Source organism: Phyllopteryx taeniolatus, chromosome 5, assembly GCF_024500385.1.
Source record: "Phyllopteryx taeniolatus isolate TA_2022b chromosome 5, UOR_Ptae_1.2, whole genome shotgun sequence".
Classification (NCBI taxonomy): Eukaryota; Metazoa; Chordata; class Actinopteri; order Syngnathiformes; family Syngnathidae; genus Phyllopteryx; species Phyllopteryx taeniolatus.
In genome coordinates this window covers 18,689,971-18,707,115 of record NC_084506.1, presented here as the reverse complement: position 1 = coordinate 18,707,115, position 17,145 = coordinate 18,689,971, and the positions used below count along the sequence as shown (strand labels likewise).

The window sequence follows — 17,145 nt, the reverse complement described above, 5'->3', positions numbered from 1 at the left end:
AATGGAAAAGTAGTAATTGGTGTCAAGGACGTACAATGGTACCTTCACTTACAAGTTCAATTCATTCTTTAACTGAGCTCGTAAAATATGTAAGTGGATGCACTCGTAAGTCAAAGAGTAGCATTGTATATTGAAGTGATGCATCGCGACTGAGAGACTATTTGTACAACCCCAATTCCAATGAAGTTGGGACGTTGTGTTAAACAAAAATAAAAACAGAATACAATGATTTGCAAATCATGTTAAACCTATATTTATTTGAATACACTACAAAGACAAGATATTTAATGTTCAAACTCATAAATTGTTGAAGCTTTGTAGGTGGAATTCTTTCCCATTCTTGCTTGATGTACAGCTTCAGCTGTTCAACAGTCCGGGGTCTCTGTTGTCGTATTTTACGCTTCATAATGCGCCACACATTTTCAATGGGAGACAGGTCTGGACTGCAGGCAGGCCAGTCTAGTACACGCACTCTTTTACTACGCAGCCACGCTGTTGTAACACGTGCAGAATGTGGTTTGGCATTGTCTTGTTGAAATAAGCAGGGGCGTCCATGAAAAAGACGTTGCTTGGATGGCAGCATGTTTCTCCAAAACCTGTATGTACCTTTCAGCATTAATGGTGCCTTCACAGATGTGTAAGTTGCCCATGCCATTGGCACTAACACAGCCCCATACCTTCAAAGATGCTGGCTTTTGAACTTTGCGTCCATAACAGTTCGGATGGTTATTTTTCCTCTTTGGCTCGGAGGACAGGACGTCCACAATTTCCAAAAACAATTTGAAATGTGGACTCGTCGGCCCACAGAACACTTTTACACTTGCAACAGTCTATCTTAGATGAGCTCGGGCCCAGAGAAGCCAGCGGCGTTTCTGGGTGTTGTTGATAAATGGCTTTTGCTTTGCATAGTAGAGTTTGAAGTTGCACTTACGGATGTAGCGCCGAGCTGTATTTACTGACATTGGTTTTCTGAAGTGTTCCTGAGCCCATGTGGTGATATCCTTTACACATTGATGTTGGTTTTTGATGCAGTGCCGCCTGAGGGATCGAGGGTCACAGGCATTCAATGTTGGTTTTCGGCTTTGCCGCTTACAGGCAGTGATTTCTCCAAATTCTCTGAACCTTTTGATGATATTATGGACCATAGATGATGAAACCCCTAAATTCCTTGCAATTGTACATTGAGGAACATTGTCCTTAAACTGTTTGACTATTTTCTCACGCACTTGTTTACAAAGCGGTGAACCTCACCCCATCTTTGCTTGTGAATGACTGAGGAATTCAGGGAAGCTCCTTTTATACCAATTATGGCACCCACCTGTTCCCAAGTAGCCTGTTCACCTGTGGGATGTTCCAAACACGTGTTTGATGAGCATTCCTCAACTTTCTCAGTCTTTTATGCCACCTGTGCCAGCATTTTTGGAACGTGTTGCAGCCATACAATTCTAAGTTAATGATTATTTGCTAAATACAATAAGATTTATGAGTTTGAACATTAAATATAGGTTGAACATGATTTGCAAATCATTGTTTTCTGTTTTTATTTATGTTTAACACAACGTCCCAACTTCATTGTAATTGGGGTTGTATGTCGAGCTTTTAGAAGTTTAGCCTGGGTTGTTAGCGGAAGTCACGGAGAGTTTTTGCTACATGCATATGTATTTGCTCTGATCAGTGGCCATAAAAACCCAAGTGAAATTATCTGTAAGAGATTTTATTTTTCAGGGTAATGTCATAAAATGAGTTTGAAATGATGTTAGTGTTGTGGGATCATAGTTTGTCGTATACTTACGGTTTGAACTTTTAATATAGGAAATTAAAACTCATTCACTGCCAGCCTTCCCAGTTAACATGGATATTTGACTTCTAAAGCCGTCAGTGGCAGTGAATGTTAAATATTTAGAGTGGGGGTGTCATTTACTCTATTTTTTTTCCACTGTATTCCGAAAATGCCTTTGCACAAAAAAGGCCTCCACTCCTACAAACTGTGGAGTTGATTAAAGAAGTGCCTCTTTGGTGCTATTTGTAGCAATATTGTATTTGTATTTAATTAGTACTCCATTTGGCATATTTAAGATATGAATGCATAACTTTTACAAGCAGGGACATGTTCTAATCATGAATAAAATGTTTACAAGCCAACTGGAAGTTCCACGTTTAGATATATTTAGCCTTTTGTCAAGCAAATCCTACTCGTAAAAGATTTGCAACTTCCGCTGTCCTTCCCTCCTGATGCGGCCGATTGACGTGGATGCTGCAAATTTTGTTCATATCCTGACTGCAGTATTTTTAGCCTTGTTCCTGTATTGGGTGCTGTTAAATTGTCTTCCTCCCCAACGTCATTTACTGAATCATGAGTTGCTCCTCCTGCTACTGACAAAAAAGATTCCAGCCGGTGAACTCGAGGGCCCCCATGTGGTTAATTTATAAATTGTCGCATTTGGATTGCACTTCAATCAGGAAGTGTGGGGGAAAAGGGGCTCATCATTGACAAACATAAATACAAGGACAATTTTCCTGTTTTGGCAGTAGGGTGTAGATAACCTGAAAACTTGATTTAAAAACATAAATAAATATTTGTGTTCCAGAGTGCAAGGGATCCATCGGGAGCCTCCATCGCCTTGTACACTGCCAAACTTCATCACCCAAACAAGACGGGCAACCACGTCGTTCTGCAGGCACTCTTCTACCTCCTGGATCGCGCAGTAGAGAGGTGAGCTTCCCAAAAAGCAGTGGCGGGCCATGCATTTTACACTTGAACCCACTTCTTGATTCCTACCCATCACATTGTTATTGTAAAAACCATCAATGGAAATATATATATATATATATTTTAAAACGCACAATAAAAGCATGCAACTGTATCATGTACCTCACATGAAGCAGTACAGAATCAATATTTATCTGATAACATGACAAAAACAAACATTTTAATTAAATCATGCTCACCAGAGATGCAGATTATTAAATTTATTGATGTATTTTGCTCTACAATTTTTCCTGCAGCAAGTTGTGAGCAACCTATTAGGGTGGAACAATGGTGACACTATTTGGCTAATGTGAAATTCGACTGGTTAAAGGAATAGTCCCATTACTAATATTTTTTTTAATTACATCGGCTAGCACTACCCCTGGGCAGCTTAGATTGACATGGCAACACACGGAGGCTGAAGTCTGATTGGACACAAAATTTAACATCCACATGAACGTACTGGAAGCAGTGTAAAGCAAAAGAAATCTTATGAAATGAAGAAAATGGACTGTAAATTCATGGAAGAAATATTAGAATTTAGGTTGTAAACATGGAAAGTAGGGGGAAAAAAAGGCCACTTCCCATTGGGTTTGGTGTATTAGTCGTTGTGTTCTAAACGTATTTGTCATCCACAGCTTTGAGACCCAGAGGAATGGCTTGGTGTTCATATACGACATGGCCGGTTCCAACTACACAAACTTTGAGCTGGACCTGAGCAAGAAGATCCTCAACTTACTGAAGGTTGACCCGTTTATTGTTCCATTTAAACAGAACACGTATGATAAAAGTACAATACAACGTGACCTGGTTTCAACATCTAAGTCAGGATTTACACCGCAGGTCCAAGTGCCCAAACCATTTGCTGTCTTTATCCTTACCAGGGGGCGTTCCCTGCCAGGCTGAAGAAGGTGTTGATTGTTGGAGCCCCGGTGTGGTTTCGGGTACCCTACAACCTGCTCAGTCTGCTACTGAAGGAGAAACTTCGGGAGAGGGTAAGCAACGGGAAAGCTTCTGGTTTTGTACCCCAGTTCGTGTTTAGACTGACTAGTGGTCAGAGATGTTTTTTTTTAACCCTAACCCTCAATCTTATGTCTCATAAGATTATCCTATAAGATTGTCCTTAGGTCTGATGTGTGTTAAGAGTTGATTTGTCCCCATTTCAGGGTCTGAAACAGGTCGGAGCCGACAATCTTAAATAATGAACGTGTTCAATATTTATTACCAAAACTTTTCATGTCAGTGGGGAATGCTAACTTCTCCCGAGTCATGATGCCGAGAATGGTGACGTGGAACAGAATGTAGCCAATCAAAGAAGCAGCCGAGACTGACGAATACGGAGGCGACCGTATATGAAACCAAAAATGTCTTACCAACGTCGTATTTTCCAAAGCAAGTCGTTTTTTGAGAACATCGCCATCTTACAAGGCTCTCTGCTCTGGCAACCTTCGGTAACACTCAGGAAACGGGTACGTAACCGGAAGTGTTTCGCAGGTCACCGTCGCTGTCGTCATCATAGGCTGTTTCGTACTCCTTGAACACTGGCAGCTAGATCCATTCCACACATCCACCATCCACACACAGATGTAATTTCTGAATGTTACTCCGCGGCGGACTAATATGCGAAAGCGCATCGGCCTGAGGTTCCGCCTGTGCCCTCGGGCCCTGCTTTGGAGTCACAGGAGTTGACGACACCAGAAAAAACACTTCCGCCGCTTCAGCTGTTAAGAAGTAACGGTACTTTTACTCTGTTTCAATTATCTAAATGTCGCTCGCTACTTTTATTTATCAATTATTGCTTATTTTAAATGTTGCTCGCTACTTTATAAATTATTTCTTATTTATCAACTATTTCATGCGCGAGACTTCCAACTTCTGCATTGGGCGCTGTTTGGCCAATCCTGTTTAAGCACTAGTGACGTTTAAGTCTAGTTCACCAATGAAACGACACAAAGTCACATGACCTCACACGACGTCGTCTATTGGGCTTCCCGGGCATAGGTATTAAAACTAGATAAACCAGCCCGGCTGATTGTCGTGCTGTGTGTGGCGGCCATTTTGGGAAGGTCGTTGTTACCATGAAGGCAATGGTGCGCTACTCATGTTTACATTTAGACTAACAAAAACAACAGCTTTCATATATTGTAGTATTTCTCTGGCACTATCTGCCCAAACATGGATATTTCAGCCCACTTCTAACTTGAGAAAACACCTTGCAGTAAAAAAAAAAAAAAAAATGTTTTTTTTATTTTTTATTTTATTGATGTTCATGCTGTGGTTAAAAAAAATCAAAAGTTACTATTTACTCAGTACTTGAGTAATTATTTCACTGTGTACTTTTTACTCATACTCAATGTTTTGGAGGACTACTTTTACTTGAGTCACATTATTGTCAAGTAACAGTACTCTTACTTGAGTATAATATTTGGCTACTCTACCCACCTCTGGAGCGGACATCCTCTATTGTTACTCTTACGTTTAAGCAACATTTTATTGCTCATCAGATCAGCCAGTGTCGTATTTGTTGCACTGGTCTTTTATATTTTCGTGTTGAGGTTGTGGTCCCAGCGGAATCGCGAAGCAAGCATCGGCAACAAGAGCTGATCCGCTAGGACATCTTGTATTAGTTAGGAAACGTGCCTACAATTATCTAATTAGTTTACGGATGTTAATGTTAAATGTATTAAGCGACAGAGCGATGTTAGTTCATTCTGTGTTGTGACATAAACTCTAACTTCAAATTCAGAAATGGCCAAAAAAACCAAAATATACTTAATATTTTCCTGGAAGATGCATTTGGGATTAGCCTTTGAAGTTGGTAATAATGAAAAATGACGTGAAACAGACAATGATTTTCGTCAATTCTTTTGAGTGTGCTTAAAGAGGAGGATGCTATTCATGTGGCACAGCTTGAAGCAGGCATCTGGTGCAGGTGGGCCTGGCTCAAGTTGGAGGCCAAAACAAAAAAGCAAAGAAATGAGGCAAATTTAATCCATCCATCCATCCATCTTCTTTACCACTTATCCTCACTTTTGTCACAGGCGTGCTGGAGCCTATCCCGGCTATCTTCGGGCGAGAGGTGGGGTACACCCTGAACTGGTCGCCAGCCAATTGCAGGGCACATAGAAACAAACAACCATTTGCATACACATTCACACCTACGGGCAATTTAGAGTCTTCAATCAACCTACCATGCATATTTTTGGGATGTGGGAAGAAACCGGAGTGCCCGGAGAAAACCCACCCAGGCACGGGGAGAACATGGAAACTCCACACAGGCAGGCCCGGGATTTTATCCCCGGTCCTCAGAACTGTGAGGCAGACATGCTAACCATTTGTCCACTGTGACGTCGCAAATTTAATTTTAATCTTAAATATGTACATCAACATGTACTTGAGCGGTGTAAATAAATGTTTTTCTGCTTGAAATCTTCCAGATTGCTTATGTTAAAATCCCCTTATGTTAAATTTTGGGGTCTGTCACCTTTTTCATGCCTTTGGTGTTTGCATGTCTGTTTTTTGTGTGGGGGTATGTAACAGATAAAAAATATTTTAACCCTCCTGTTATGTTTGTTACTTTGGGTAACCGCAACTATGTTCATGGGTCCCACTGCTGCATGTTTATTCATCAAAATACATACATAAATAGATAATTAAATAGCAAAGAAAGCAAAATGAAGACAATGCCATTAATCACTTTTCAGTCAATATTTAGTGAAGCTATTTTTTATTTTGAGAAGATTGGAAAATCCTGTTTCCACGCTCTTTAGCCCTCTGTGCTCATGCTTGTTTGGCTTTTCTCTGGCTACTTCAGCTTCCTCTTGACTAGCGACCAGTCCAGGGTGTACCCTGCTTCTCGCCCAAAGTAAGCTGGGCTGGGCTCCAGCTCACCTGTTATTCAAATGAGGACTAGCTCTATTGAATATGGATGTAATAAAAAGAACAAAAATGACACTAGTAGAATAATATTATTTCTAGATTTAATGTAAACTTTAAAATGGTCAGTTTGACCCACAACATAACAGGAGGGTTAAGAGTGGAAAAATCTTTGTGTGTACCAGACCTTAGGGGGAGGATTTTTTGGGAATAATGTTAAACAATGTTGCCGGTATATTATTATACAATGGTACCTTGATTTGAGTGTCCCAACTTAACATGTTTTTTGTGTTACGAGCAAAAATTCCACTTACAAGCAAACTTAAGATACACCGCTGGTCGAGTGAGGTGAAAAAATATTTTTAGCAGTCAACTCTAGGAGTAGGCATTGTTGAGAGCTTCACTATTCGATTGGATTTCGATTCTTTCGGTTGCAATTCGATACGGTATCATTTCTTTAGGTTGTGATTCGATATTGATTTAAATGTTCCACTATCGATTCAAGTAAGAAGTGGAAATACAGAAATAATTCACAGTAAATTTTGACAATTTTGAAATATTTATTTTTGATGGCATGTGTGAAAGGCTTTACACAACGTATTTGTTTTATCAAAAGTGGATGGCGATGACTAAGTGGCATGCACGGGGCCACTATTTGAATAAAAACAGGACCATCTTTTGTCCTTTGCTTAAGACGTGACTTGCTCTTCTTCAAACGTACCTCCAGGTCCAGATGGTAAAGATGGCCGAACTGCGGCAGCATCTCCCAAGGGACTGCCTGCCCCAGCACCTTGGTGGCCTGCTTCCCCTGGACGCCTTCAGCTGGAACCAGCAGCTTCTGGCGGGCCAGAACGGTCGCGTGGACCCCGTGGATGAGTTGGTGGGCATCCCCCTGGAAGACTCTTCCATTCACGTCCCAGGACCCGAATCCATGCGCCCACAGGAGCTGCTGACTCACCTCGGCAGGCTTCAACGCTCCGGCATCCACCTGGAGTACGAGGAGCTCCGGAAAGAAGCTCCGCCAGGAACCTTCCATTGTGCACAGTGAGCACATTAAAATATTTATTTGTGACTCAGTTTGTCCCCGAGAAAACAGTGTTTGAACGTTGGAGTCGACAGTGATTTTTTTCAATTTATTTTTTCCCTATAGAGCAGTCTACAATCTGGAAAGGAATCGATATGGAGACGTTCTGTGCCTTGATCAAACAAGAGTCCACCTGAAACCCAGAAGGAACGAGGTTTGGCACTTGCCCACGTGAGATCTACAATATCATTAAAGTGCTTAATTGATTAAATGTCCCGACAGAGATCTGACTACATCAACGCCAGCTTTATGGATGGCTATAAACAGAAGAATGCATATATCGGTACTCAAGGTATGGTGGCGTTAAAATACATATTGCTGGCATCTGGCAGGAAAAACTTGCATCTCCAAAACCAACACTTTTCAGGAGACAGAAATACTACATCGTCAGAGAGCAACCTATTTTCAACACTTTATATTGGTCGATAGTTTGTAAAAACAACATACCCACGTGGTCGATAGTTTGTAAAAACAACATACCCACGTGGGGACTGACCAATATTGATTTGTGAAAAAATATGAAATCGACCAAATTTGGACATCACAACACAGGTTTTGGCCTGACGCCAGCCAGTGATATGTACTCCATCTATATATCATTGCAAACATTGAGTTGTCTTTTTAAATATCTACAATTTCAGTTCTACATTCGGGATTGGATTCATGAAGTTTGTGTGACTATGTTTCGTATAGATTAATCATAACCAGTATGTGGTTAGAGCGTCTGCCTCACAGTTCTGAGGAGCGGGGTTCAATCCCCGGCCCCGCCTGTGTGGAGTTTGCATGTTCTCGCCGTGCCTGCGTGGATTTTCTCCGGGCACTCCGGTTTCCTCCCACATCCCAAAAACATGCATGGTAGGTTGATTGACAACTCTAAATTGCCCATAGGTGTGAATGTGGTTGTTTGTTTGTATGTGCCCTGCGATTGGCTGGCAACCAGTTCAGGGTCTACCCCGCCTCCTGCCGATGATAGCTGGGATAGGCTCCAGCACGCCCGCGACCCTAGTGAGGAGAAGCGGCTCAGAAAATGGATGGATGGATAACCAGTATGTTATGTTGAGAGTGTGATGAAAATATTTGTTAAATAACATAATAACACTCACTACAAATAATAATACATCATGTGTAACTGTGTATTACCGTAGCTGCAAAACCTCTGAATACTGCTTAGTGTATTTACAGAAAATGCCTATGGACCAAGTATCGACCTGTGTTGTACTCCAGTTGTATTATAATTGTGAATATCTGGTCACTGCAACTAATTAGGGTTCAGAAGACAATGTGATACTGTTTTGCGATTTTCTAACTCCAGCCAGTGAGCTGATTTACATGAATTGATTTCTGTATCGCTTGTGTCACTCTGTGTAGGCCCACTGGAAAAGACCTACGGTGACTTCTGGAGAATGGTTTGGGAACAAAATGTGCTTGTTGTCGTCATGACTACCAGGTAATTTCTTGTTTTTTACTTTTCTGGCAATTTTTGATCTGACTCCCAAGTTGGACCACTGTATGTTAGCTCTTCAAGATGGTACCAAATGTTTCTGGGAAAATTATGTAAAGTTCATCATGGTTGCAGGACAGAGGAGGGCAGTCGAAAGAAGTGTGGACAGTACTGGCCTCTGGACGAAGGCGGGCAGGAGGTCTATGGCCACATAGCGGTGGTGAGTCAAAGGGTGGACCACCACACCCACTACAACCACACCACCCTCGAGCTGCACAACACTGAGGTAAGGCAAGAAGACCTTTTCAACATGTGCATGCTTGTATAGTGCGATGTGACAGATGTTCCCAAGATGTCCCTGTGATTCAAAACAGACGTGTGAACAGAGACAACTGAGTCACTTCCAGTACCTCAGCTGGCCCGACTACGGCGTCCCAACCTCGGCAGTGACTCTCATCGACTTCCTGGCAGGCCGTGAAGAGACAACAGTGGAATATGATCAAGGCTTTGGGACCTCAGTGGACGGAACACCTGCAGGGACCCCCCATGGTGGTCCACTGTAGCGCAGGGATAGGGAGGACAGGTGAGGAAGCCTTGGTACTGACATGGACAATTTCTGGCTTGGGTAGTAGTATCAGAGCCGTAACAAAGGCAGGACGTATTTCAAAATACAGTAATGAGGATACGGAATGGCAAGAAAAACGTAACTGAGGTCTGTAATTGCTGCTTTTGTGCTAAGGCCAAAGCAATAAGAGTAGTGCATTGGTGCCATTTTGTGGCCTCTTGGTGCCAAGGAACTACATTGAAGCAAGTTGAGGAGCTTCATTTAAACAAAAGTAGTGCTTTGCTGCCACTTTGTGGTATCAATACGTAATTATAAAGCTTTCTGGGGCAGTGTCAATTACTTGCTTATTCTCGCTATTCACAAATAGTGGGGGAACACTATTAGTTTAAACCATAATTCCCAAAATACTTAAACCTTAAATGTCGTTCTTCACATAGCATGAAGAATGTATGCCTGTGTGTATTGCTACATGATTTGTCTACGTGTTGGTCCACCGTTTGTGTTCAAATATCCGTTAAGAGTTCTAACAATGTGATGCCGATGCTATTCGTTATTAAGTTGAGTTCACTGCCGCCTTACAGTGCTCGTATCTCAAATTTATCATACATGCAAATCAGTCGCCTTTCGGCGAAATTCACCGTTTTGAACTCAAAATAGACCATTCACGTGAATCCTATAGATCCGATGAGTTTTTCCTGAAAGGGAGGGAGGGGGTTTGGTCGCCATCGCTGACGTCATAGGTTGTTTCGTACTCCTTGAACACTGGCAGCAAGATCCATTCCACACATCCACCATCCACACACAGATGTAATTGTGACTATTACTCCGCGGCGGACTAATATGGGAGCGCATTGGCCTGAGGTTCTGCCTGTCACAGGAGTTGACAAGGCCAGAAAAAAACACTTCCCCCGCTTCTCCTGTTAAGAAGTAACAGTACTTTTACTCCATTCCAATGATCTAAATGCCGCTCGCTACTTTTATTTATCAACTATTTTGTGTGCGAGACTACGACTTCGACTGACGCATTGGGCGCTGTTTGTGCCAATCCAGTTTAAGCGCAAGTGACTGTTAAGGCTAGTTCACCAATCAAACGACACAAAGTCACATGACCTCACACAACATCTTCTCTTGGGCTTCGCAGGCATAGGTATTAACACTAGATAAGCCAGCCCATCTGATTGGCGTGCCTTCGCGGGGGCCATGTTGGGAAGGTCGTCGTTACCACGAAGACAACTGCGCAATACTCTTATTTACATTTAGACAAACAAAAACAACAGCTTTCATGTATTGTAGTATTTGTCTGGCGCTGTCTGCCCAAAAGTGGATAGTTCAGCTCATTTATAACTTTAGAAAACACTGTGCAGTAAATCGGCAGATGTTTTGACACACACATACACTGCAACATCAGAATTTGCACAGTCATGTTTTTTTTTATTTTTTTTTTTTTTTTTATTGTTCATGCTGTGGTTAAAAAAAAAAAAATGAAGTTACTCAGTACTTGAGTAATTATTTCACTGTATACTTTTTACTAAGTATTTTTTGGGAGGACTACTATTTACTTTTGCTTGAGTCTCATTATTGTCAAGTAACAGTACTTTTACTTGAGAACAATGTTTGGCTACTCTACCCACCTCTGGAGCAGACATCCTCTATTGTTACTCTTACGTTTAAGCAACATTTTTGCTCAACAGATCAGCCAGTGTCGTATTTGTTACACTGATCTTTTGTATTTTCGTGTTGAGGTGCTGCGGGTCGTGGCCCTGGTTGCGGTCCCGGCAGAACCGTGAAGCACACGTAACATTGGCCATAAGAGTTGATCCACTAGTACATCTTGTATTAATTAGGAAACGCGCCTTGTTTAATTACTGTATTAATTGACAGAGCTATGTTAGGGATTATGTCACAACACAGAATGAACTAACTTCAAATTCAGAAATGTCCAATAAAAACAGAAAAATATTGTACTTAATATTTTCCTGGAAGATGTTTGGGATTAGCCTGTGAAGTTGGTAATATGATGGTGTAGTGGTACACTCGCCTGACTTTGGTGCAGGCAGCGTGGGTTCAGTTCCCACTCAGTGACGGTGTGAATGTGAGTGCGAATGGTTGTCCGTGTCTATATGTGCCCTGCGACTGACTGGCGACCAGTTCAGGGTGTAGTCCGCCTTTCGCTCGAAGTCAGCTGGGATAGGCTCCAGCGTCCCGCGACCCTAACCAGGATAAGATGTGTTGAAATGGAAATGGAAGTTGGTAATAGTGAAAAATGAATTGAAACAGACTGATTTCAGTCAATGCTTTTCCAGAATTAGAGTGCTTAAAGAGGAGGATGCTATTCATGTGGGACAGCTTGAAGCAGGCATCAGGTGCAGGTAGAGATGGGCCAGGCTCAAGTTGGAGGCAAAAACAAAAAGGGAAAAAAATTAGGCAAATTTAATTTTAATCTTCTATTTGTATATCAACATGTGCGAGGGCGGTGCAAATAAGTTTTTCTGCGTGAATTTTTTAAATTTATTTATTTATTCTGCCTTATTGTACTCTTCAGAGTCCCCCCCAATTTTTTATTTTTTTGTTACCTTTTTCATGCCTTTGGTGTTTGCATGTCTGAATTTATGCTTGCAAGTCAAAGCAAAAAAAAAAAAAAAAAAATTGGCGGCTCATATCTATTTTTTTCTTAAAAATAAAAAATTAAATCGGGTCACTCGTATCTCAAGGCATCACTGTATATGATTTGGGGAAATTGCATGCAAACTCCACACAGGAAGACAAGAGCCGAGATTCCAACCCTGAATTTAAGAACAGTGAGACAGATGTGCTAAGCACTAGTTCACAAATTAACAAGATGCCTCTTTTTCTTTTTTAGGTACCTTCTGTGCCCTAGACATCTGCCTGTCCCAGCTACAAGATGTGGGCTCGCTGAATGTGTGCCAGACGGTGCGACGCATGAGAACCCAGAGGGCCTTCAGTATCCAAACCCCAGACCAGTACTACTTCTGCTACAACGCCATTTTGGAGCACGCCCAAAGGCAAGGCCTACTCCCTGCCAATCAGTGAGCTGCAGTTCAGTCCTCACCCCTAAACGTTGATTATGCCCCCCGCACCACCCAGAATTCTGCTGTTCGCCCGAGACGCATGTCTTGGCATATGCTGTCCTTTTCTTTCTTGGGACCATTTGTCAGCATGTGACAATGTGTATGTGTGCGTGTGTGTGAGACATCCCGCAAACAGGTGGTGAGTGAACACACTGCTGTTGTTTTAGGATCTCATTGCATGGCAGTCCAAGCAGTAAACGGAAAGGGAAAAAATGTAAACCGTAGAAGTTTAGCGCTAACTATTCCTACACAAACACGGCTATTTGGAAAAACATGAGTCATCAATAGTGATTGTATTGTTTTGTATACTGTAAACCCTGCACAATAGGGATTGAGCCATGTCGTGAGTAATTAACACACCCCAAAAATAGTTCATTATATACAGTCCCCTCCAAAAGTATTGGAACACCAAGGTCAATTCCTTTGTTTTTGTTGTATACTGAAGACATTTGGGTTTAACATCAAAAGATGATTATGAATTCCAGCTTTTATTTCATGGTATTTACATCTAGATGTGTTAAACTCAGGACACAGCACCTTTTGTTTGAAGCCACCCACTTTTCAAGTCAGCAAAAGTATTGGAACATGTGACTGATTTCTAGTTGCTCAGGTGTTTAGATTGATTGCTTAAACATTATAGTGCTTGTTTTGGGCTTTGGGTTTCACCTCTGAAAACTGCATTTGCTGTTAAGCAAACATGAAGACCAGAGGGCTGTCTATGTCACCGTTCCAATACTTTTGGAGGTGACTGTATATTTATAATTGAAACCGTAAATAGACCACAAACTACGACCACAAAACAGTTTTGATTTCAAACTCAACTTTACCCTAAAAACTAAATGGCTTACATACACGTGCTAAAGATGTCAAGAAGTATCACTTAAACATACTACCTTGACACTAATTACTACTTTCCCATACATAGCTACATTAACACTTTGGGGGACATCTTGTAGCTTCTTTGGGCGTTACAGAAAGAGCACAAAACTATGCCGAGAGCCGCGAATAGGTGAGTTTTTCAACAAATAGCTGAGGAGCTACAAAAAAGAAACACGAATAGTCGTAAACCCCAAAAAGAGTTCCTGTGTTTTACAGTATATGTGGCAATTGTTTTTTTTTGGGGGGGGGGGGGGGTGAAATATCCCTTTAAAAAATGCACAGATTTCTTCAGGCGGGGAAACATGGCCGTCAAGTTGCCCTTTTCGCCTTATGGGTCTAAATAAATAATTTAGTTTTTTAATTTTTTTTAAAGCACAAGTTGGATGTCGAAGTAGCTAGTACGCGTTAGCAGCGACTTTACCGTCGCACAACAAGACAAAACACAATGACACGACCAGTCCACTCACACATTGCCATCACACATTCCTTCCATTTTCTATCTCGATTATCCTTATTAGGGTCTGGACTGGTTGCCAACCAATTATATACAAACGAGGCAATGTAGAGTCTTCAATGAAGCTCATGTTACTGAAAGAAAATCAACGCAAGCGTGGGAGAACGTGCAAACTCTCACACGGGAAAGCCAGATTTGAACCCCCAACCTCAGTTGTGTGAAGCGAATGTGCTCACTCATCCACTGTGCCGCCCATTACACATTACCTCCTCTATAAAAGGACATTCCTCAAGAAAAGACAAGTGTTTGTGACCACTGAATCTCTGTTCAATCAGATGAGACCTCATGAGTGGTGCAATATTTTCTCCTTATAAACACACACACCCAAAGAAATATTAGGACCACACTGAAAACAAAAGAAAATTGTGTTGCGAAGATTAAGTTGGTAAAGGTTGGAGCCGAAAGTAATATTTTTCATGACTAAAGTTGTCATTTTAAGCAAGAAATCTAAAAAAAAAAAAATTATCCTTGTAATATTACACCCTCTCCTAAAACTTAATTTGTTCCTTGTAATATTTTGACTTTATTCTCATAAAATCACTTATTCACCCCCAAAGATCGTAATTTGTTTTATGAAATATTTCAAACTTAACTTACAAAAATCGCAGAAACAATTACGCCCAATTACGACTTGGTAAAATTAGGAAATTTCTTTTGCTTCTTGTACTAATTCAACTTAACATTGAGACTCTGTGTATTCAAATTAATATTACTGCTTTTTGTACAATTATTGCTTCTAAAAATGTTTACTTCAAAATGTTAATTTTATTCTTTGCCAAGTTTTTTCTCTGAATATTTAACATTTTCTTTATTGCTGTTAAAGACTTGTTTGTCGCCGTATTCAAAAGATTCTCGTATTCTCATTCTCGTAAATTTTGTTTTTTGTAATACTACGTCATTAAAAAAAAATTTATTCCCATAAAATTACAGGCTTTTATTCATATTACAACATAGATTTTTGATATTTCGATTTACTTTTTTCTTAATACCCCCAAAAATCTGATCGTTAGATTAGGTTTCAAGTATGATTACGTTTTATTCTCATAAACTGTGACCAATTTATTCGTTGGCCGTCAGAAATTACAACTTTTCCCCCCTCACAAAATTACGAGTAAAATGATGATTGAATGTGGATATTCGCACACTAACCTAAACACAACTTCTTCTTTTTTCTCCTATTACAGCTTCTCGTAAAATTTAAAACATTTGTTCCTCCTAATATTTTTATTCCACGCTTTTTTCCCTGAGAAATTACAACTTTAATCTCATGAATTTGGATTTTTGTTTCTCTGGATATTTCCATTTTTCTTAAAATTCAGCCTTAGTCCAATAAAAGACGACAAAATAATTCTTGTAAAAATTACAACAGAAACATTCTCTTTATATTAGAACTTTAAAACTCTTTCTTTCTAATAGCACCCTCTTTTTTTTTTTTTTTTGCCTCTTCAGTGTGGTCCTAATACAACATCTCACGCATGCACACGTCACCTCTTAGCACTTTTCACTAAAAGCCCCAATATGCTTGGAAATGTCAGCCGTGATGTCTGTAGAGATAATATAAATATGAACCATTTATTGACCTCAAGGGTCTCTCGAATGCACACGTGTGCCTACCTTAAGTCCCAAGTGATGTGTGAACTGTTTAAAAAAATAGAATGCGTATGTTGCTTTTAAGTTCCAGACTGTGGTTGTAAATGTGTGCTTTCAACTGGCCACATTGTTTTTAAGTATATATGTATGTACAATATCAGAGTATACTGTATGTGTGTCATGTAACATGTTGTTGCCGGGTCAAGAACTGTTTATTTTTTTTTGTGTTGACTACAGAATTCATATTGAATTTACTTGTAGCGAAGCAATTTTACGTCAGCCATGTTCATGATTTTATTTTATTTTTTCCCCCTTCCTTCAAAGCTGAACTGTGGCCTATTTTTATTTTTCTATGGTATTCAACCGCTGTTTTCATACAGGATATACAGTTATCTACATTAATTTTATATATGTTCCGTTATAACCTATTACTGTACTTTATCATTCTTGTGAATACTGAATCAAGCTATACTGTAATAAATACAAACTATGTCAATGTGTTATTGTATTATTCTCGTATTACAACTTGGTTTTTTTTTTTATTCTCGCTTTGTTCTGTCTCATTTTGTTTGTTCTTGTATTACATAAATGTAGCCATGAAAATGACTTTTTCCCTCACAAAATCTGAAAATTAGGATTCCTTGTACCTTTGGTTGTTATTATGGACAAATTTACAACTTTATTCAAATCCAAACTTATTTTTTTCCCCTCACAAAATTATGACTCGTAATGTTTTGACTTTATTCACGTAAAATGAAGACTTTTTTGCTAAAAAAATATTACAACTTTACTCTTGGAAAAGTAAGACAAAAAATTACAATTTTGTTCTCGTCAACTTACTTTTTTGTTACAAATTTAATCTAATAAAATGTGGTTTTTGGTTTACATTTCAAGGTGATCCTAAAATGTTTTATCACAAAAAAAAATTTATTCCTATAAAATTTCTTTTTTTTTTTTTAATGATACAACTGCACTGCTACTCCGTGCCCTGAGTGTTTGCTACTTTTGTACCGTAGTAACTAATTGTTATTAATCTATTATGTTTTTAATTAAGACTTGCATGAAGGGGTAACCCTGAAGACCCAACATTTTACTTGAAATTGTACTTGTTTTTTGGTAAGAAAAATAGCACGGTACAGTATTGTGCTTTGTAAAAGTATGCAGCTACAAATTTGAATAGAATGTAAAGAATTCAACAGTTTGAGCATCTTGATTTCGTACATTAATTCAGTGGTAATTATGTGTCTGCTATGTGTGTGCCTTGGGCACCTGGGGGCCTTATGATACAGTCAAACATGTAGATTTGATGATGAAACAGAAGACCGTCGCAACTAAGACTGTGATGATGATCGTCGTTT

General features: G+C 39.9%; 1 protein-coding gene across 1 annotated transcript in view; it reads left to right on the top strand.

Annotated features, from left to right (window-relative positions):
- Nucleotides 1–16,283, top strand: part of ptpn9a (protein tyrosine phosphatase non-receptor type 9a) — a 28,602-nt gene extending 12,319 nt beyond the window's left edge. Inside the window, 11 exon segments of the mRNA XM_061773420.1 lie at nt 2,589–2,713; nt 3,388–3,493; nt 3,634–3,744; nt 7,353–7,669; nt 7,776–7,863; nt 7,932–8,001; nt 9,078–9,156; nt 9,286–9,436; nt 9,525–9,617; nt 9,619–9,733; nt 12,576–16,283. Coding sequence (XP_061629404.1) covers nt 2,589–2,713; nt 3,388–3,493; nt 3,634–3,744; nt 7,353–7,669; nt 7,776–7,863; nt 7,932–8,001; nt 9,078–9,156; nt 9,286–9,436; nt 9,525–9,617; nt 9,619–9,733; nt 12,576–12,766 — 1,446 coding nt within the window. The 3' untranslated portion in view covers nt 12,767–16,283.
- Nucleotides 16,284–17,145: the final 862 nt, after the last annotated feature.